The sequence below is a fragment of the Eptesicus fuscus genome, chromosome 5, assembly GCF_027574615.1.
Source record: "Eptesicus fuscus isolate TK198812 chromosome 5, DD_ASM_mEF_20220401, whole genome shotgun sequence".
Classification (NCBI taxonomy): Eukaryota; Metazoa; Chordata; class Mammalia; order Chiroptera; family Vespertilionidae; genus Eptesicus; species Eptesicus fuscus.
This window is the reverse complement of record NC_072477.1, coordinates 46,023,930-46,044,981: the sequence shown is the minus strand read 5'-3', so window position 1 is coordinate 46,044,981 and position 21,052 is coordinate 46,023,930. Positions and strand designations below refer to the sequence as shown.

Genomic DNA, 21,052 nt, shown 5'->3' with positions numbered 1-21,052 from the left:
CTCAAGGGTCCCAGGTTCGATTCCGGTCAAGGTCATTTACCTTGGTTGCGGGCACAATCCCAGTAGGCGGTGTGCAGGAGGTGGCTGATTGATGTTTCTCTCTCATCGATGTTTCTGGCTCTCTCTCCCTCTCTCTTCCTCTCAGTAAAAAAATCAATAAAAATATATATATTTTTAAAAAGATACAAAAACTAAAGTCTAATAATTAATGACTACTTGGATCAGTTACAAGAAATGTAGCCAAATTTATTATTTATGTGCCAAAGCAATATACAACACAAGACAGCCCCTTACACAAGGGACTTAGAGAAACTAACTTAGGATATATGTGACATAAACAATAGAATGCTTAGCCTTAGGAAGAGAAGGCTAAAGATATAACAGCTATCTTTAAGTACTTGAAGGTTTCCATGTGGAAGGAATAACTTGTTCTGTGTTATGTCAAAGACAGAACCAAGAATAGGAAGTGGGGGGGCAGAGAATAGGAAGAGGGAAGTTACAAAAATTCAAAATTTTAGCTCATGATGTTTTTCACAATTAAGAGTTGTAGCCCTGGCCAGTGTGGCTCAGATGGTTGAGCATTGCCCCATGCACCGAGAAGTCACCAATTTAATTCCCAGTCAGGGCATATGCCCGGGTTTCGGGCTTTATCCACCAGGTAGGGGGAGTGCAGGAGGCAATCGATCCATAGATGTTAAGCTCTCACATTTGTCTCTAAAAATCAATAATAATAACAAAACAAAAAACAAATAGTTGCCAACCAATTTCAATGGAAACAGGGAATCTATATTTCCCTTATGTTTTCAGAAGAGGCTAAATTGCCAATCTAAATTTTCAAAAAGCTTTGACAGAAAAACATTACATGGAACAGACACCTCTGCCTAATAAAAGTGAGACATCATCAAATGTATATTTGAAGAGACTGTAGTTTCATTAGATCAATTTTTTTAATTACATATCAAAATTATACTTCATGGGACACACCACCAAAAAGTTTCTCTCTCCAGTGAAAAATAACATATCAGGTTTCAGACCCATCAATACTTGACTTTAATAAGAGTTGATTTGAGCTTCTCCTTAATAAGAAGCCTAATTATCAAGGAAGTACTTAAAATAAAACTCTACTTGAAATTCAGTAACATTCTGTTTAATATCAACCTCTAAGACAAAAAAAATGTAACCTAGAGTCATCAGGACTCAGTGTGGAAGGGGATAAAATCAGATCAATGCACAGATTTGTATTTGGAAGAAATAAAACAGAAGTATCTAGTAGAATCTTAGGAAGCACACAAATGGATATAATCTATTGTGAAAGTAAGTATTCATTTATTAAAAACAAACTTCAGAAAAATATATCTGTTCAAACATGGTTAATTTTGACAACAGATGTCAGCAAAAAAAAAGAAAAGTGATGAGGAAGCAAGAATTACTGTTACTAAGTTATATTACACCCACCTCTTCAATTATACCCCTGTTATCTTGAAAAATATAAAGGTAGCTCTAAGAACTTTAGACATAGCTCTGGATTTATGGCATGTTTGCCTTTCATGACTTATTGATTTCCAGAGAGCACTATTTTATGATACCAAATCAAATGCATATTCTAAGAAAATTCTTCTCTTTTAATGTAGTCTATGAAATCCTCCTGCCTGAAACTCTCAGGATCAAATTGCCCTTACTTTTTTCCTATGGAGAACACAGATAGCCATCAAATTTTTTCAACATTGGCCCCCCAGTCTTAAAACGGATACAGGTGTGATTTAATTAATACTGAGGTTTTTTTAATGTGCGGAAATCCAACTCTGTTCTTTAAATCAAATAAAAGGAACGAAAATATGGCACCATCCCAAAAAACCTAATGCCAATAAAAATGGCAGCAGTACAAAAATCTAAGCAAATCTCAAAAACAGCAGATTTGTTGTATACAACATGCAATGATTTCTTTTTAGCAAGAATAAGAAACTTAATAACAGGTAAAAGAAACCAAATACTGCATTATATTGAATACTAAGGTAAGTAACCATAATTATCTCGTAAATCTTCCAATATCATAACTAGTTGCTTTTGAATAACTATATGTAACCCTCATTTTTATTTTTTATTTATTTATTTGTTTTTATAACCCTCATTTTTAATTAAAAGCCTATTCAACAAAGCTAACTGGAACAAACACATTTATGCAAATTTACATCCTAGAATACCAGAGTAAACAGGAGACATTAGTCAAAGATGAATAAGAAAGTTCTATTCTTTTTCGTCATCTGTGTCATCAGGTGGCAAAGGATGTACTCTGTGGAAAGAACAGAGAACTTCAATAGTATCAACTGTGTTTTTTTAAAAAAATAGTCACAAACATATAAATCAGGAACATTAATTAACAGTGCAGTGGGTCTGGTCAAGTGACTGGAAATGAGAGAAAAATAAAACCATTTATTGAAATACCTACGAATTCCTAGCACTAGACTTTAGGGGTGAGTTAATTAAATGTTTAACCAAATATAGCAGGCTAGGTTGATAATTTTGTATGGCCCTCGAATGATGTTATAAATATCCAAATGGCCCTTGGCAGAAAAAAGGTTCCCCACCCCTGTGCTAAAGCAACAAAATGTTTACCAATTTATTTTGTCAATTTATAAAATCAGTGTTTCTTCTTTAGGATATGTTGCCATTTTTATAAAAGAAAGAAATCTGTTTCTATAGCATCTTATTTCAACATGTTAAGTGGATGATAAAAGTGGAATAAAATCCTTCAGCAAGAACTTTGTGATAGTAAAAATCAAAAAAAAATTTACAATCCATTGGAGCAGAGAAAAGTTGTCATATTTGACTGTATACCCTTTTGAACAATATGAATATATTACCTAATTAGAAAAAAAACCCAATTGTTTAAGCTGGCATCTAAAAATATGAAAAATAAGTTACATTATCTCAAAGCCATTTGTACTCATTATGCTTTTTACAGAAAAAAAGATCACGTCAAAAACGTAATCATGCCCTAACTGGTTTGGCTCAGTGGATAGAGTGTAGACCTGCAGTCTGGCGGGTCCCAGGGTTCGATTCCAGTCATGGGCACATGCTCAGGTTGTGGGCTCGATCCCCACTAGAGGGCGCGCACGAGGCAGCCAATCAATGACTCTCATCATTGATGTTTCTATCTCTCCCTTCCTCTCTGAAATCAATAAAAATACTAAAAACAAAAAACAAACAAACAAACAAAAAAAACCCCACGTAATCATAAATCAGAATTTTTCTTTTTTAGAGCGGATGAAAATTTGTGAGATCTATCCTAAAATAATCAGCTTTCAATTTAGATCCAGTAAGCTGAATGGTCATAGAACTAGTGAAATAAGGAAGGTAAAACAAAGGTATTTTGACTTGGTATGAAATTATCATTAACTCACCTATTAGATTACGGAGATATCTTTATTTTTATTTTCCTAGAAATTTAATAGTTAACAAATGAACACCATCATGAACCAAAGTTCCTTTTTGCTAGGACTTGATTTACTTTAAGTATCATGATTCTGTTCAAGGTTTTAAGTAGCTGCTAGTCTTTCTTGATTCTGACTCCCCCATGTAACTAGTGGAGTTTATCCTGCCTTTATGGGGAAAATAAAGCTATAGGAGATATCATATTCCAGATTATGAACTAGGGAGTTAATAGCAGAAGTCCTTTGATAAACTGGTAGTTTACTATTAATAGTTAATCTATTGATTTATTATCAATAAATGGGTAATTACAACTTTCCCAAACAAAGACCAATTTAAGAAAGAGGCTTGCAAAACAACAACAAAAAACGAGGCTTGCCCTGGTCGATGTGGCTTAGTTGGTTGGGCTTCAACCTGTGCACCTTAAGAACACCAGTTTGGCCTAGCCGCTGTAGCTCATAGGTCGACCTATGAACAAGGAGGTCACGGTTCCATTCCCAGTCAGGGTACATGTCCGGGTTGTGGGCTTGATCCCCAGTACAGGGCATGCAGGAGGCAGCAAATCAATGTTTCACTTTCACACTGATGTTTCTCTGCCTCTCTTTCCTTCTCCCTTCCTCTCTCTCTAAAAAAAGTCAATTAAAAAGTTTTTTGAAAAGGAGGCTAAAGGAATAATATAAATATTTTTATTATACCACTAGTGGCCCTGTGCACGAAATTCATGTACATTAAAAGGGGATTAATTAGAAGAAATATTTTTTAAAATATATTTTATTGATTTTTTACAGAGAGGAAGAGAGAGGGATAGAGAGTTAGAAACATCGATGAGAGAGAAACATCGATCAGCTGCCTCATGCACACCCCCTACTGGGGATGTGCCCACAACCAAGGTACATGCCCTTGACCAGAATCGAACCTGGGACCCTTGAGTCCACAGGCCAACGCTCTATCCACTGAGCCAAACCGGTTTCGGCTAGAAGAAATATTTTAATATTGCTATTTGCCCTTTCTCTATAATAGAAGTGTCAGAGATGAAAGAAAATTAGTAAATTGTATATGAAATTCTTCCTCCTGTCAGAGTCTGGGGCACACCATGGGACCCAGAGTCAAGTCCCCACCCACCCACATGCACCTCAAAATCGCACGACACCCAGACCCAGCCGCCCCACCCCACGACCATTGGGCTAGATCCAGACCCGGCCGGTCCCACCCTTGTCAAGCCCCACCAGGCAGGGGGGCACAGCCTCAGGTCCCCTGGCCCGGTGCCAGGGTGGGGGGCGCAGCCTGAGATCCCCTGTCAAGCCCCGCCGGGTGGGAGGCATGGCCTGAGGTTCCCCAGCCCAGCAATGGGGCAGGGGGGGCGCACCTTGAGGTCCCCCATCAAGTCCCGCCAGGCGGGGGACACGGCCTCAGGTCCCCAGCCTGGTGCCGGGGAAGGGGCCGCGGCCTGAGGTCCCCCAGCCTGGTGCCAAGGCGGGGCCTGAAGTCCCTTGGCCTGGCGCTAGGGTGGGGGGTGCGGCCTGAAGTCCCCTGTCAAGCCCTACGGGGGTGGGGGGTGGGGCACAGCCTCAGGTCCCTGCTGATTGCTCGTTAAGGCTCATTACGGGAACTTGGCCTCCACTGTGGGTGCAGCCATCTGGTGTTACGGAAACCCTGCCTCTGCTGTGGGTGCCACTATCTTTGTGGCGGAGTTACGGTCAATTTGCATATTCCCTCTTTGTTATATAGGATACATCAAAGTTTTTAATGAGAATATATGTGTAATCTTTCTCCATATGATAGAAAGTCTGTAATATAGGTTGTATTGCTATGATGATCAATGGTATAGCCATATTGGGCTGCATTGCCAAATATTTTGTTTCCTTAATGGAAGTCACAAATAATTCAAAAGAATTGTAATTTATTCTAGAGCTCATATTGACTATTAGCTTGTTCATATTAGAATGAGAAAGTACAAGGAAGACTGGTGCCAGTGAGAGTGAACTAGAAGACACTTACAGGATCATTAAATCAAGTCTATTAAAAAGCTCTAACCAAAAATGTATCTTTTTGGTTGTTGATTTTTATTAAAACCCAAAATAATAATAGTGATATAGCTAAAAAGTCTAAAATTTAATTCCTAAAAAAAAATAAATAAATAAATAAAATAAAATTTAATTCCTACTCCAAAGTTTGACATTCCTTTTAAATACCTCATACGACAGTAAGAGCTTAGTAATCATTTACTAAATGACCTTATGAATAGTATTGAATAATTCTTAAAAATGTATATGCATAAACATCACTTTATATGTCAAATACTTGTTTTGTTCTTTTTTTAAAAGAACTTTTATTGATTTCAGAGAGGAAGGGAGAAGGAAAAAGAAACATCAGTGATGAAAAAGAATCATTGATCAGCTGCCTTCTGCTCGCCCCATATTAGGGATCAAGTCCACAACCCGGGGCATGTGACCTCCACCTCCTGGTTCATAAATCAATGGATGCTCAACCACTGAGCCATGCCGGCTGGGCTCAAATACTTTGTTTTAATTGTTTTTCCAGCCATTTACTTTCATTTAATTGCTCTTCAAGCCATTTTATTTTTATTTTTGTGTTAAATGCAAATCAATTCCAAACACAATATACAATCCAAAACCGATGTACAGTGTTCAGATATAAGGCAAAAAAAAAAAGTATTCACACACATAGATCTCATATAGCTTGAGATCTGTTGATCTGGTATTTCTGTGTAGTTTTCTAAAGATGGCAAATATTTTTGGGGGAGGTAGAAGAAGGTATAGGGAGGAAAAATGATGATGGAAGGAAATTTGACTTGTGGTCGTAAACACAATACAATATACAGATAATATATTATAGAATTGTATAGCTGAAAACTATATAATTTTATTAACCAATATCACCCCACTAAATTCAATAAAAATATGAAAAACAATAAAGATGGCAAATATTAGTTTAAGACTTAAGAGTAGTGTGGCCATGCTGGATACTATAAAATCTAAGCATCAGTGTGTGACATGTGAACCAAAGATTTCATGGAGTGTCTATTTCTAAAAAGGCTTTTGTATATCAAAGCAGTTATAAAAAAAGTTTTAATTTCCAGAATCAAGTACACTTAGACCAGGTTCTAACAATCTAAAAACACTGACTGATAAAGTGTTCCAAATGTAACTATCCTGATTCACAAAGTTTTAAAAAAATATTTACAGAAAGAGCACAAAAGGGTTATAAATTGAATGCAGGCAAGTTGCCAATACATAAATATGTATTATTTATGTCTCCTTCATACAATCGCCTCTTAATTTCAAGATTTGTCAAATACGCCTTCAAACAGATAAGTTTTTAAATTGTAAAAATTATTCAGCATATGCAGAAATTAAAAACAGTATTTTAACAATGCAAACGTACTTCTAATTTTCAAAATCAATGTAAGTGATCCAAGTTAGCTAAAAGAATATGGCACTCCGGCCCAGGTGGTCTGGTTCAGTGGTTGAATGTCCACCTATGAACCAGGAGAGGTCACGGTTCCATTTCTGGTCAGGGCACATGCCCCGGGTGTGGGCTTGATCCCCAGTAGAGGATGTGCAGGAGGCAGCCATTTGATGAGACTCCCTCATCATTGATGTTTCTATCTCTCTCTCCCTCTCCCTTCCTCTCTGAAATCAATAAAAAATAATAATAAATAAAGAATATGGTACTTACATTGGGTGAGAATGTGTGATAGGAAATATCTGTCATTTGAATTTTAAGTGTATATCCAAGAATTACTCATTATTAGATTTGTAGTAGATTTGAATCCAGCATTGTCCTGGCACATGTCAATTACTACATAAAGTCAAATGCAAAATCAAATACAAAAATCCCAGAGGAAAGAGTTAAGTTCCCAAGAAAATAGTGAAAACTTAACAATGTAAAAGTTTATGTAGAATATATCAACATTAAATTAGGACTGCAGCCCTAACCAGTTTGGCTCAGTGGATAGAGCGTCGGCCTGTGAACTGAAGGGTCCCAGGTTCGATTCTGGTCAAGGGCATGTACCTTGGTTGTGGGCAGGCAGCTGATCGATGTTTCTAGCTCTCTATCCCTCTCCCTTCCTCTCTGTAATTTTTAAAATTAGGACTGCAGATGACCTGGCAGATGTGGCTCAGTTGGTTGGAGTGTCCTCCCTATCACTGAAAGTTGGAGGGTTCAATTCCTGATTCAGGCACATACCCACGTAGTGGGTTTGATCCCTTGTTGGGGTGTGAACGGCAGGCAACCAATTGATATTTCTCTCTCACATCAATGTTTTTCTCTCTCTCTCCCTTCCTCTCTGTAAAATCTCAGTAAAAAACATAAAGAATTAAAAATTAAAAACAAATTAGGACTGCTGAAAGAGTTACTACGAGTTTATAGTAACACCTTTAGTTCCTTCCAATCCTATATAATAAAAGCCTAATATGCAAATTGTCCCCTTGGGCGGTCGTTCAACCAGGAGTTTGACTGGGAGACCGGGAGTTCAACCGCTCCATATGACGTGCGCTGACCACCAGGGGGCGGCGCAGAACATGGCGGGTATCGGCGATGTGGCACTGGCAGCAGGCAGCAGTGGAGGCACTGCCGGCCCTGGTAGGCCTGGACAAGAGCGGGATGGTGTAGCAGTTGAGGAGGCAGTGCCAGGCCAAGGTGGGTGCGAGTGGGGGCCCAATTGTCCTGCTGATCACCCCCGCAGACAGCAACCAGCAGCAGGAGTCGGGGGGACTGGGGGAGCGGGGAGCGGGCTGGGGGGCTGGGGGAGCCAGAAGAGTGTGGCCACCACTCGGCTCCCAGGCACTGAGGGAGCTTGGCGAGGGGTCTGGCCCTGATTGATCACCCTGAAGATGGTGACCAGTGGCCGGCAGGCCCTGATCGCCCAATCAGGGCTAGGACCCATGCTGGGACGGGGAACTGGGGGTGGGTGGCAGCAACCAACCTCCTGTGGTGCCTGAGGGGAGGGGCACAGGGCTGTGACCTCTCGCCAGGGCTACCTGGGAGCGGGGGTGATGGGGACAGAGGTGCGGTGAAAATACGGGGTGTCCACCGAGCTCACTCTCACTCCACCTGCTACCCTCCCCCAGGAGGCCAGGGCTCTGGCGCCGGGAAGCCCCAATGCTCAGGTGCTGGGCGCACGCAAGGAGCCCAACCCGCACCCACACAGCATCTTCTGGGTGAGCCAGGCTGCAGCAGCTGGGACCACAGGGGCCATCCCTGTGGGTTCGCACAGGAGCTGGTCTGCGAGGCCGGCCAGGAGAGAGCACGTTGCCTGCCTAGCTCTGTGGCGTCTGGCCATGCTCACCAGATCTCCGCATGGGGACTCCGGTGCCATGACTCAGGGGGAGAGGGGCACGCGGAGCCCCGGGGGCCCAGGTGCTGCCCAGAACCCAGAGGTCAGCTGGGACCTGTCCTTCCACTCCAGACGCTTGCACTTCGATAGCCAGCCAGGTCTAGGGACTGCACCCATGCACAAATTTTGTGCACTGGGCCTCTAGTGTACACATAAATGAAATCACAGAAGCTTTTTATGTTACCTAATCCTTTTACTGCCTCCTAGATTTAATGAAGCCAAGTATAAACTGACTCTCTCCATTCCACAGTTCATCCTTTTTCTCTAGATCCAGGTGAAATTATTCTTATTTCCAAAGTAAAGTTTTAGGTGTCCATACTTAAAACTTTTAAGCTACATTTTATCACAACATTAATTTTCTAAGTTGTCTCTTTCTTCGTTCTTATACATGAAACTCCAGCAGATTTACTATTGGCATTCATTACGTAGTCAAACTGCAGATATTCTTTAAACCAGTCCAATGTGAGATTCTCAATACTTCCTGCATTGGTAGATTAGTAATTAGTAGATTTGATAAAGACCTGTTTTTCCTTGTCACTTTGTACTTCAAGATGCCATATGAATTGGGCTGTAGAATATGGGTTGGTGAACTGTAGATATTTTTTTGGTCTGAGTCTCTTAAAGGTAGAGATGTAGAAGGGCAAACAAGATCACAAGGAGACTGGCTGATAACTGCAAGGCACATTTGGATAGCGTTGTGGTTTCAGGAGGTTCTGGTGTGCTGTGCAAAGGAACTTCTGAATAAATCTGTGTGGGTAGAAACAGCACCAGAAGCAGCAGCCCCAGACTGAGCCTGGCCACCATTCCCATGCCCATGTTGGTCACTGCACCTTGGCTTGGGCCGGCCACTTGATGTGCTGGAGGATCTTGGGCTCTTGCATGGTGCCGGAGAAATAACTAGCAGGGTCTTAAATCGGGAGGCATCATAATGGCAGTGATGTGGCATGACCCGCCCACCTGTCCTCACCACTGCCCACCCCCAATCAAATAATTTGTTTTCAAACAAAATATTTCAGCCCTAACCGGTTTGGCTCAGTGGATAGAGTGTCAGCCTGCGGACTCAAGGGTCCCAGGTTCGATTCTGGTCAAGGGCATGTACCTTGGTTGCGGGCACATCCCCAGAAGTGGGTGTGCAAGAGGCAGCTGATCGATGTTTCTCTCTCATCGATGTTTCTCTCTCTATTTCCCTCCCTTCCTCTCTGTAAAAAATCAATAAGATATATTTAAAAAACAAACAAAATATTTCAAAGTTATTTAGAGAGCTTGAACCCCTATCAATTATAAAATCTATATTAAAGGTTCTATTGTCTTTTCTTCCAAGTGGCATTATTTTTTCCCCTGATTCTATTTTTTTTAATTTAAAAAAATGTATTTTCATTAATTTCAGAGAGGAAGGGAGATAGAAACATCAATGATGAGCCCTAGCTGGTTTGGCTCAGTGGATAGTGCCTCGGCCTGTGGACCAAAGGGTCCCAGGTTCAATTCCAGTCAAGGGCAAGTTGCAGGCTTCTCCCCTGCCTGGGCCCTGGTAGGAGCATGTGCAGGAGGCACCAATCGATGTGTCTCTCTCACATTAATATTTCTCTCTCTTCCACTCTCACTGAAAATCAATGAAAAAGTATCCTGGGATGAGGATTAAAAAAAGAAAAAGAAACATCAATGATGAGAGAGATCACTGATTGGCAGCCTCCTGCATGCCCTACACTGGGGATCTTTCCCACAACCCAGGCATGTGCCCTGACCTGGAACTGTGACCTCCTGGTTCATAGGTGGATGCTCAACCACTGAGTCATGGCGGCAGGCTTTTCCCCTGCTTCTTATATTCATAGCACTTGTGAGACAACCTCACCCTCTGGGTAAATGAGCAGCAGGATGAAGCAGCAGGAGAAGGTAACTGAAGAGCCTTTGGATCCCTGGCCTTTCCTTCACCTACAAGCCCCATCATCACCAATTCTTCATTGCCACAATCACAAAATATCTAGTGCTAAATCTATCCGTACTGGCAGCACAGCTACTCAGCTCTCCTCCCCTACCTCCTGGGAAGCAGTTTCAAATAAATCTTCATTGCTGGATTGATGGTTGCTTTGAGCCCACAGGAGCTTGCTTTCCAAATTATGGAGACAAGTGCATTCTGAGTGAGGCATTTTACTATGCCTCTTGTTGTGAATTCCAGGTGAAAGCAATGTGGAAGTTTAGAAAAAAGAACTAGCCAAAACAAGCTACAATGATCCTCTTATATAATAAAGAGGTAATATGCAAATTGACCCCCATGTCCTTATGTCACAAGATGGCTGCCCCCATGTCATCACAAGATGGCCACCCCCACATCATCACAAGATGGCCACCACAAGATGGCCACCACAAGATGGCCAACCCCCACATAGTCACAAGATGGCCACAAGATAGCTACCCCCATGTCATCACAAGATGGCTGCCCCCACGTTGTCACAAGATGGCCAGCAGGGAAGGGGAGTTGGGGGCAACCAGGCATGCAGGGGAGGGAAGTTGGGGGTGACCAGGCCTGCAGGGGAGGGCAGTTGGGGGTGATCGGACTGGCAGGGAAGCAGTTAGGTGTCAATCAGGCCAGCAGGGGAGCATTTAGGGGGCTATCAGGCTGGCAGGCAGGTGAGTGGTTAGGAGCCAGCAGTCCCGGATTGTGAGAGGGATGTCCGACTGCCAGTTTAGGCTCTCTCCAATCTGGGATCCCTCAAGGGATCAGGCCTAAACTGGCAATTGGACATCCCCCAGATTGGAGAGGGTGCAAGCTGGGCTGAGAGACACCTCCCCCCACCCCCAGTGCATGAATTTTGTGCACCGGGCCTCTAGTATTTAAATAATCCATTTAAAGTGAGCTGATAGTGTACAGCTTGTACATGCAAAAATGAATTCACCCCTCCCACCTCTTTCTTCATTGAATGGAAAACTGTTAAGGGAAGCTGATATAAAGAGAACACTTGCTCCTTTCCATCAGCTTTATAATAAACTGTTAACGTGAGGTTTCAGTAGCACCCTGTTATGCCTCTTTAAATTGTGATGTGCACAAACCTTCTTTTCAATGCAATGCATCTAAAGTTTTGATACCTGTAACTTTTTTTTTTGGGGGGGGGGGGGTTGCAATTGTTTAAGAATCATGGATTTATTTGTTGTAACTTTGACTATTATCTTTGTGTATCCTGACAGTGTCATGTGTATCAGCCCATGTCAATCAAGATGAGTAAGTAATTACTGAAATGCCACACTTCTAAATTAAATGTTTTGGAATTCAAAGGATAAATAAATGCTGCTTTGGAGATATTAAAAGGAAAAGAAAAAAGAAAATTGGTAGCACTTAGTAAGTATGAGAAAGGTTTTTACTCAGAGATGATTTCTATTGATACTTGGTATATTTTCATTTAGTATTATTAATATTTGGAATACCTTATAAAGACATTTGGTACTTTTGCAATAAAGATTGTACTTTTGCATCCAGAATTTTTGCTTAGCACTTATAATGAGCATTAATTTCCCCCCCTTAAAAGCTTAAAAAGCATGTTATCTTCCTAAAAAGTTTGCACACTGAATTCTGCATGTGTGCAGTTTTATTCCCATCTTGTTTTGAAGTGTTCTTATCTATACTAATAAAAGGGTAATATGCTAATTAGACTGGACATCTTCCAGACGTCTGACTTCCTTCCAGAGAAAGCCATGGTGGCAGGGGCCGAGGCAGAGGTGGTTAGGGGTGATCAGGCCGGCAGGGGAGCAAGCAGTTAAGGGCGATCAGGACAGCAGGGGAGCAAGGAGTTAGGGGGCCATCAGGCCAGCAGGGGAGGGTAGTTAGGGGGCAATCAGGCCAGCAGGGGAGGGCAGTTAGGGGGCAATCAGGACGGCAGGGGAGGGCAGTTAGGGGGCAATCTGGCAGGCAGGCAGAAGCTGTTAGGGGCAATCAGGCAGGCAGGCAGGTGAGCAGTTAGGAGCCAGCAGTCCCAGATTGTGAAAGGGATGTCCTGGGTTGGAGACGGTGCAGGCCGGGCTGAGGGACACCCCCCCCCCCCCACCGCACGAATTTCGTGCACCGGGCCTCGAGTCTGTAATTATAAAAGTGTGATATGCTAATTAGACTGGATGTCCTTCCAGACATCCTTCTTTCTGGACAAAGCCACAGCAGGCAGAGGCCGAGGCAGAGGTGGCAGAGACCCCCAGCCATGGTGGCGGCGGGCAGGGGCAGGGGCCAGGGCCAAGGCCCTTGAATGAATTTCGTGCATCCGGCCTCTAGTGTATTTATAGAGAAGTTGTAAAGAAAATACCCAATGAAGTTAGTTTTAGTTGTTTCTAAGTGATGGGGTTTCTATATTTTCCAACTTTTCTACATTGGTTATATATTTCTTCTGGAGGTTGAACTAATAGTTTTTTTAAGGGGCAGTATTAATGAAACTCAAACTAGATAAATCAACATGGAAATTGCTTTTTTGAAAAGACTATAAAAATTAAAGACTGAAGACAGGAAGTTCATAGTTAATAAACATAGCACTCATCTTGATGTGAACTGATACTCTTTAAGTGACTGGAATGAGTAAACAGAATACCTTTCATTGATGTTTGAAATTTGGGAGTGACTTTTAATAAGAGATCAGCACAAGTTTTAAAAACCCTTTGGTTTGTATCTTCTTAACTTCTCAAGGAGAAACTTAAAAGTTACTCAACATCCTATTGTTTTTTATTTTCAAGAATAAAGTATTTTCTTATATTCCAGAATATAAAAACTTACTTTCTCTTTCCTTTTCCTAAACCACTGCTTCCTGCCTCTTCAGGAATCCGATTCTCTTTTTCAGAATCTTTAGGGGACAGTCTGAAGAATTCTCCAATTCCTTTTTGCCATTTGGGAGTTGGGCGCACACAAACTGGATTCCCTCCTGCATACTTATTTTCAGCTGTAAAATATAAACATATGGAACTAAATAAGAACTAAGAATACATTAGCTGTTTCTTACAGGGAAACAATTTTTTAACATCAAATCTAAAGGTTATTAAATGGTGTTACATCCATCTTAAAATGAAGAACTGGAAAATGTGACAAAATAAAGTTGTATTCAGTTAATAGTACATTATACAGTATTGTAGTATAATGTATAATAATACTTTATCATCATAATCCTTTAGCCTAGAACAGTGGTCGGCAAACTGCGGCTCTGTTGACTAATGAGTTTGCCGACCACTGCCTTAGGGAAAAACACTTTAAAAATATTTTAATAATGTACTAATGTCTTTAACCTGAAGTCAAAATTTCTGGGTAAGGGTAATGCCTAGAAAAATAGCATTAATGGAATTTTTACAACTGGAAAACATTTTTCATATTTTATCTACAAGACCTATTCAAAGAGTCTTGTGTACTGTCATGATTATAAAGTTTGACACACTTTTTCCTAATATAAGGTAGCATCATGTACCATAAACTGCCAATTTAAAATTTTTTTTATTATTTGTTGACTGATTTTACAGAAAGAGAAAGGGAGAGGAGAGGGAGAGTTGTTCTTCCATCCATCCATGCATTCATTAGTTGATTCCTGTATGTGACCTGACCTGCGAACCCGCAACCTTGGCATAGCGGGAGGACACTCTAAACAACTGAGCTCCCTGGCCAAGGCTAAACTGACAAATTCTTATTTAATAAGATTTAGTCAAAGCAAATATAGAAGGCTAAATAAGTAGTATATAGCAGTGAGCATTTCTGCATAAATAGGTTCAACTTTTCAAAGCTCTTGGCTCCTTTTAAGTTCATAAAGTAAATCCAATTCCTGATTATTTAGAACAGTAATATAAAGGGAAAATTTCTATCCTTTTTACAAAGTAATGATTAGAATACTAAGAAGAGCAAATTTTTAAGTTACTACATAAATCTTTTGCTTTGAACACATTTGTCACAAACTCTAGCTGTTAAAAAACTGATAAAAGTATTCCTATATATACTATCTAAAGTTCTATGGTTTATACTTTTTAAAAAGTACAAATGGCCTTTAAAAAAGAGTGATCCTTTGGTTAATAACTTTCTTGAAGGAAACTTAATGAGAATGCTTTCACTACTAGAAAGCATATAGCAGCCCTGACTGGTTTGGCTCAGTGGATAGAGCGTCGGCCTATGGGCTGAAGGGTCCCAGGTTTGCTTCCAGTCGGGGGCATGTGCTTTGGTTGTGGGCACATCCCCAGTAGGAGGTGTACAGGAGGCAGCTGATCGATGTTTCTCTCTCATCGATGTTTCTAACTCTCTATCCCTCTCCCTTCCTCTCTGTAAAAAATCAATAAAATATATTTTTAAAAAAAGCATATAGCAGTAGCAGATAGTTCAGCAAAGAATTCAAATCCAGCTCTGCAGATTTAGATGTGTGACCTTTACCGAAGTATGTAACATGAGCTTAAATTTCCTCATCTTTAAAATACCAATTTCATATAGTTGATTATTGATTAAAAATAGAGATCTGTAAAATGCATTAATAGGTGCATCTTTCCAATACAAGTTCATTAAGGGCCTATTCAGTTGTGCTTCAACAGTGGGCCAATGTGTCCCTATGTGGAAATTAGTGTAGTGATACAGGGTAGAAGATATTCTCCATAAATTCATCTATTACCAAAAATTTTGACCTATTATTCCTTTTTATCTAAAGGGATTGAATTAGTAAATATTTTCTAATAAAATGTTTAGAATAGGGGGAAGTATGAGTTAACATAAAAACCCATGAAGTCCTGCCCTAGCTGGTTTGGCTCAGTGGATAGAGTGTCAACTTGCAGACTGAAGGGTCGTCCCAGGTCTGATTCCAGTCAAGGGTACATGCCAGGGTTGCGGGCTCAGTCCCCAGAGTGGGGAGTGCGGGAGGCAGCTGGTCCATGATTCTCTCTCATCATTGATATTCTCTCTCCCTTCTTCTCTGAAATTAAAAAACAAACAAACATGAAGTCCTTAACAGGGCTTCCTTGTTCCTAACTAGACCTTGTGGAATTAATCTTCCTTACCGCTCAATTTCCTACCAAAAGGAATGAGGCAACAGATGGCAGGGTATTTTCTCAACATATCCTTGCACAGGAGCAGTGTGAAGCTATTTCCCTGACCGGGTTTTCATTACTATGACCCAAAGGCAGTATCAGGAGCTGTAAAGTTGGGAAACACACAGATACCACACTCCAAAAAACAAAAGGGGAGGGGGGAGGGAGGAAAACGTGCAGAAATGAAAACAAAACGTTTACACCAAGAAGACAATGTGATTAGTACTGTCAACTGTCATCCTAATTCTTAATCTAGTAAAGGGACGCTTACATAATCTCTTACAAGAAAAAGCCACTGTGCCCTGGCTGGTGTGGCTTAGCTGAATGGAGTGTCTTCTCCTATACCAAAAGGTGGTGGGTTCGATTCTGGTCAGGGCACATAATCTAAGTTGTGGTTAGATCCCTGGACTGGGCACCAAGGGAGGCAATCAATCAATGTTTCTCTCTCACATCCATATTTCTCTGTCTCCCTTCTCTCTTAAAAAAAAGAAAATCAATTAGCCCGGCCGGCGTAGCTCAGTGGTTGAGGGTCGACCTATGAACCAAGAGGTCACAGTTTGATTCCTGGTCAGGGCATATGTCCAGGTTGCAGGCTCAATCCCAGTGTGGGATATGCAGGAGGCAGCCAATCAATGATTCTCTCATTGATGTTTCTCTCTCTCCCTCTCCTTTACTCGCTGAAATCAATAAAAATTTATATATTAAAAGCCTAAGCGACCATTACGGCAGAATGACTGGTCACTATGATGTGCACTAACCACCAGGGGGCAGACGCTAATGGCTGGCATGCACAGTGGTGGTGGCGGGAGCAGCGAGCAGGTGGGCAGTAAGGAGCGAGGGGTCCTGGACTGCGAGAGGGTGCAGGCTGGGCTGAGGAGACCCCCCCCCCAGTGCACGAATTTCATGCACCGGGACTCTAGTATATATATATTTTTAAAAATCAATTAAAATGCAGGCTCCATCCTCAGTAAGTAGCAAGCAGGAGGCAGCTAATCAATTATGTTTCTCTTTCATTGATGTTTCTATCTCTCTCTCCCTCTCTTTCTAAAACCAATAAAAACATATTTAAAATTTTTTAAATTAAAAATGGCATTTATCAATATTAAAACAACAACACACTAAACCAGAAAAAATAGCTTTGAAGATAAATTGTACTTATCCCTAACATCGAGGCTTGAGATTCTTTTCCACTCCTCTACACACATTCTCCAAGACGCCAAGACCCCCTCATTATTTCATAGGACAAGGAAGAAATTCGGGCATGAGGATCTCAGGAAAATAAATCACACGATGGGTAAGGGTGCTTGCGGATCAGGAGAGATGTGGTACCAGGGGGAGAATTGTGGTGCCAGGTCTGATCCCCTTTTGAGAGGGCTCCTCCAGGCGCTTGGAGGGGCGCTTCTTACCTTTCCTAGAGGACGGCGAAGTGAAATTAGTAGCAGAGGTGGAGGAACCAAGCACCTTCCTGGGGGCTCGAGCAGCCACCACTGTGGAAAGAGGCAGAGGAGAGCGTTTAGAGGGGGGCAGTAAGGTTCCCACACTGAGCCCCACGCTCCACAGTCCCAGACGCAAGCTCTCGGAGAGCCCCACGACCCGGAACGGCAGGATAACCCTCCCCTGCCCCCCGGGCTTCTTCCTCCCGTTTGAGCAGCTGGGCCGCTGCTTCCCAGCCTTCGGTAAGCGGGCACACCAGGCCATGGCCCCCCATCCCCCACAAGCCTCTGCCGCCCGCTGCGGGGGGGGGGTGGGGTGGGGTGGGGGGCTGTGAGGGGCACACCCTGCCCTCCACTACCGCGCTTGACTGCCTCACCTTTTCTGTAGGTGCCCGGGAGACTGTCTGCTCTAGTCCGCACCATGTTCGGACACGAGGAGATGAGAGCAGCCCGCTGACCTTCCCACGGAGGGCGCCTCCCTGGACAAGAACAAGAAAGCGACTCTCCCGGGCACAGTTTATAGTGGTCTCTTTCCCGCGCACTGCGGGGACTCTCCCCATTGGCTCCGCGCCTTCTCCCCATTGGTTCCGCGCGGTCCCCGCAGCCAATGGCCAGTGCCCAGGAGACAGCTGCAGGTTCCTGGCACCGTGCTGACCCGTCCATCAACGGGCAGAAGCTGTGATTCGACTGCTGCCGCCCCAGATGGGCGGTCGCGGGGTGCTTCCCTGGGGTGGCTCCAGTGTGGGCTTTAAGATTTTGAACTGGGGGTGGGGGGACATTTTGAACTAGGAATGGGTCTACTGCGAGCGGGGGGGGGGGGGGGGGGGGGAGGGGAGCAAAGAACGAGAATTTTACCATTTATTCAAAAGTTACCTCAGGGTTAAATCCATAGTGATTCACTCCTAGAAGTGAAACCTGAAATGAAGCGGACTTTTTCATGCAAATCAAAATAAATAGAACTTTCCTTTAATACTTCAGGGAGGAACTCTCTCCACTAACTAAAACAATGCTACGGAATGGGAGAAAAGGAAGCTAATGCAATTTATAAATAGGGTTTTTGGTGGGGTTTTTTTTTACGTTTTTAGGGTGGTGTGAAACTAAGGGGAAAACGGAGTGAGTTGTATATCCAAACACACATAAAGAAAACTAATACAATGCTTTCTTGAGACATGCATAGTCTCGGTGTTAAAAATATGCCAGTAGGGCTGGGACGTCTGGGTGGTTGAGCGTTGACCTATGAACCAGAAAGGTTGTTGGATTTCCCTGGGCACATGCCTGGGTTGCAGGCTGAGCCCCAGTGGGGGGCATGCAGGAGGCCGGGGAGATGAAGAAGGCAGCTGATCAATAATTTTCATCATGGATGTTTCTATCTCTCCCTCTCCCTTCCTCTCTGAAATTAATAAAATTATATATTTTAAAATATGCCAAATGGTGTTGTTGCATCTCTAGCAGACAGTGAGCATAACTCTAAAATAGGAGCCAATATTTTCTATCCTGTGCCTATCATCTAAGTACAATACCCATAGGGAGTGATTTTCACTCTCTGAATACCATGCATAAAACATCAGATGAGTTTACCTTGGGATTTTGTTAAATTATCACTTGAAAAGCAACCATGCAAGTATCAGCACAGCATTGACTTTCTCTAATAAATTGTTTATACTTTAGGAACTTTTTAGTATTTTAACAAAACAACTACTTTGTGTTTTAGAATGAAAGAATCTAGACAACAGGCGAAATTAGCATTAAGATAGCAGGAAATGTATTGCAAATTACTTGTAGCTTTGTCTAACTAAACCTTGTAGTCTAAGATTAGAGCTAAATTCCTATCAGAAAAATCAACAAGCTCCAGGGTAGAGTCCTTTGTTATTTATCACCACGCCCCTCTCAATACACAATCGTTCTGCAATACACATTATTTTCTTTCCCGTTAAAGTGGCTTCTACAAAGACCTGAATTACTTAGTTTGAACTCATATCCCAGACCCCTGCAGAAGTTAGAAATACATAGAGAATCTGCTGTTTTTTCCTCCTAGTCCATTTATCAAGTAAATTGCTTCAAAGAGTTGCAAATATACTTTTGGGCACAAGGATAGTCTACATATTACGATAGCTATATTTGTTTGGATGTTTGTCTTTTGAATAAAAAATATGTTAGGGAAGGATGAATTTTAGAGTTAAAAAAAAGAAAAAACAGTGATGCCTAGTAAAAAAATATTTGTTTAAAAATATGTTTTTAATTGATTTTAGAAAGAGAGGGAGAAGAAGAAGAGAGAGAAACATCGATGTGAGAAAAACATGGATCAGTTGTCTCCTCTGGGGTGGTTACCTCCTGTACACACCCTTACCAGGGATCAAACTAGCTACCTAGGTATGTGCCCTGACTGGGAATCAAACCAACAATCTTCCGTGCACAGGATGACACTCAACCAACTGAGCCACACCAGACAAGGCCCTAGTAAAAATTCTTAATTTAAATGTTTGCTGTGAGGAAGTGCATCTCCTCTGCAGTTAAATAAAACACAGAGAGTTCTGTGGTGTGAATCTGAAAATTTCAAAGCCCTAGGTTAGGGCATTAAGAAAAATTGTAGTATACATGATTAAAATTTCTGCCTAAGTTTATACGAAAGAATATCTTTAAGTCATGTTAAATAGGTGTGCTTGCTTTGCTCAGGCAAAAAGCTAATAAATGATAATGATTGTAAATGGTATTACCTTATATTACAAGCATTACAAACTAGAGATTACAATCCTTAACAGGCCTTATGAAAAAAGAACACTTTTATTCTTGAGGACCTAGTAATTTCACCATACTATGTATGATGTATTGAGTCTTATTTATATATATAAAAGCCTAATATGCAACGTGACCCCTCAGGAGTTCGATGGACCCACCTGGAGTTCGATTGCTCGCTATGACGTGTGCTGACCACCAGGGGGCGACACGGAATGAAGGAAGGCCTCGGCTGGCAGCATGTAGCCACCAGGGACCCTACCCATGCATGAATTTCATGCACTGGCCCTCTAGTTGTAAATAAAACTGAAGTCATTGTCTCTGTCTTCGAGAAGTTAACATTTTAGTTATGGAGACTGAACAGATAATGAAACAAGTAAACTTCTTGGATATGTTATAGTTAGTATTAAATGTAGAGGATTTTTATGAAGAAACTAAACTTGTACCCACTAATAACGAACATTCAGCATATTTTTTAAGCTAGAAAATCATGTTTTCCAAACTAAAAACAATCTAAATTCAATGTAAATCAGTACACTTATGATTTTTGTCAATGAAAACATTTGCATAAAAAGATGAAAGAGCATCCAATTAATGTAGTTTAAATAGCCTAATGGAAATGAAGAATCTATAAATGTAAAACAAAGTCAGCCAATTAAATTTATTGATTAAATATATCAGAAGAGCCCTGGCTGGCATGGCTCAATGGATAGAGCGTGGGCCTGCACACTAAAGAGTCGTGGGTTCAATTCTGGGTGGAGGGCACATACCTGGGTTGCAGGTTCCATCCTGGCCCTAGGGCGCCTGCCGGAGCCAACCAATCCATGTGTATAGATGTTTCTCTTTATCCCCCTCCTTCCCTTCCATTCTCTCTCTCTCTCTCTTAAAAAAAAAAAAGGAAAAATTAGGCTCTTTAGAAAAGTCTGGCTAAATTTTCCTGAGTCTACAGTGATCTAAAGAATAGCAAAAATCCTTTAAATCTGGCCATCGTGGATTGAAATACATACCTTCAAATTCTGTAGTGATTTTTATCACTACATTGAATTCATGTGGAAGGTCTTCAAAGCCAGATCCCAACACCTGTTTT

At 41.6% G+C, this 21,052-nt stretch overlaps 1 protein-coding gene across 3 annotated transcripts; it reads right to left on the bottom strand.

The window, feature by feature from the left end:
- Window positions 1-1,166: 1,166 nt before the first annotated feature.
- On the bottom strand, window positions 1,167-21,049 carry PCLAF (PCNA clamp associated factor). 3 transcript variants are annotated; one of them, XM_054715519.1, is made up of 6 exons: window positions 20,973-21,049; window positions 18,088-18,134; window positions 17,610-17,711; window positions 17,206-17,286; window positions 13,533-13,695; window positions 1,167-2,290 (listed from the first exon to the last, which is right to left on the bottom strand). In XM_054715519.1, exons 3-6 carry the CDS (start codon window positions 17,653-17,655, stop codon window positions 2,245-2,247), a joined length of 336 nt encoding a protein of 111 aa, XP_054571494.1. In that variant the 5' UTR covers window positions 17,656-17,711; window positions 18,088-18,134; window positions 20,973-21,049; the 3' UTR covers window positions 1,167-2,244. The 3 variants fall into 3 exon arrangements, with proteins under 3 accessions (XP_054571494.1, XP_054571495.1, XP_054571496.1); XM_054715520.1 differs by lacking the exon at window positions 20,973-21,049 and adding an exon at window positions 20,736-20,751; XM_054715521.1 differs by lacking the exon at window positions 20,973-21,049 and having other exon boundaries at window positions 18,088-18,270.
- Window positions 21,050-21,052: the final 3 nt, after the last annotated feature.

Coding starts and splice junctions, on each gene's coding strand:
- PCLAF (XM_054715519.1), bottom strand. CDS start 17,655: ATGGTGCGGACTAGAGCAGACAGTCTCCCGGGCACCTACAGAAAAG. Junction 13,696..17,205: donor TTCGCCGTCCTCTAGGAAAG/GTAAGAAGCGCC, acceptor TATATTTTACAG/CTGAAAATAAGTATGCAGGA. Junction 2,291..13,532: donor TTAGGAAAAGGAAAGAGAAA/GTAAGTTTTTAT, acceptor TTCTTTCCACAG/AGTACATCCTTTGCCACCTG.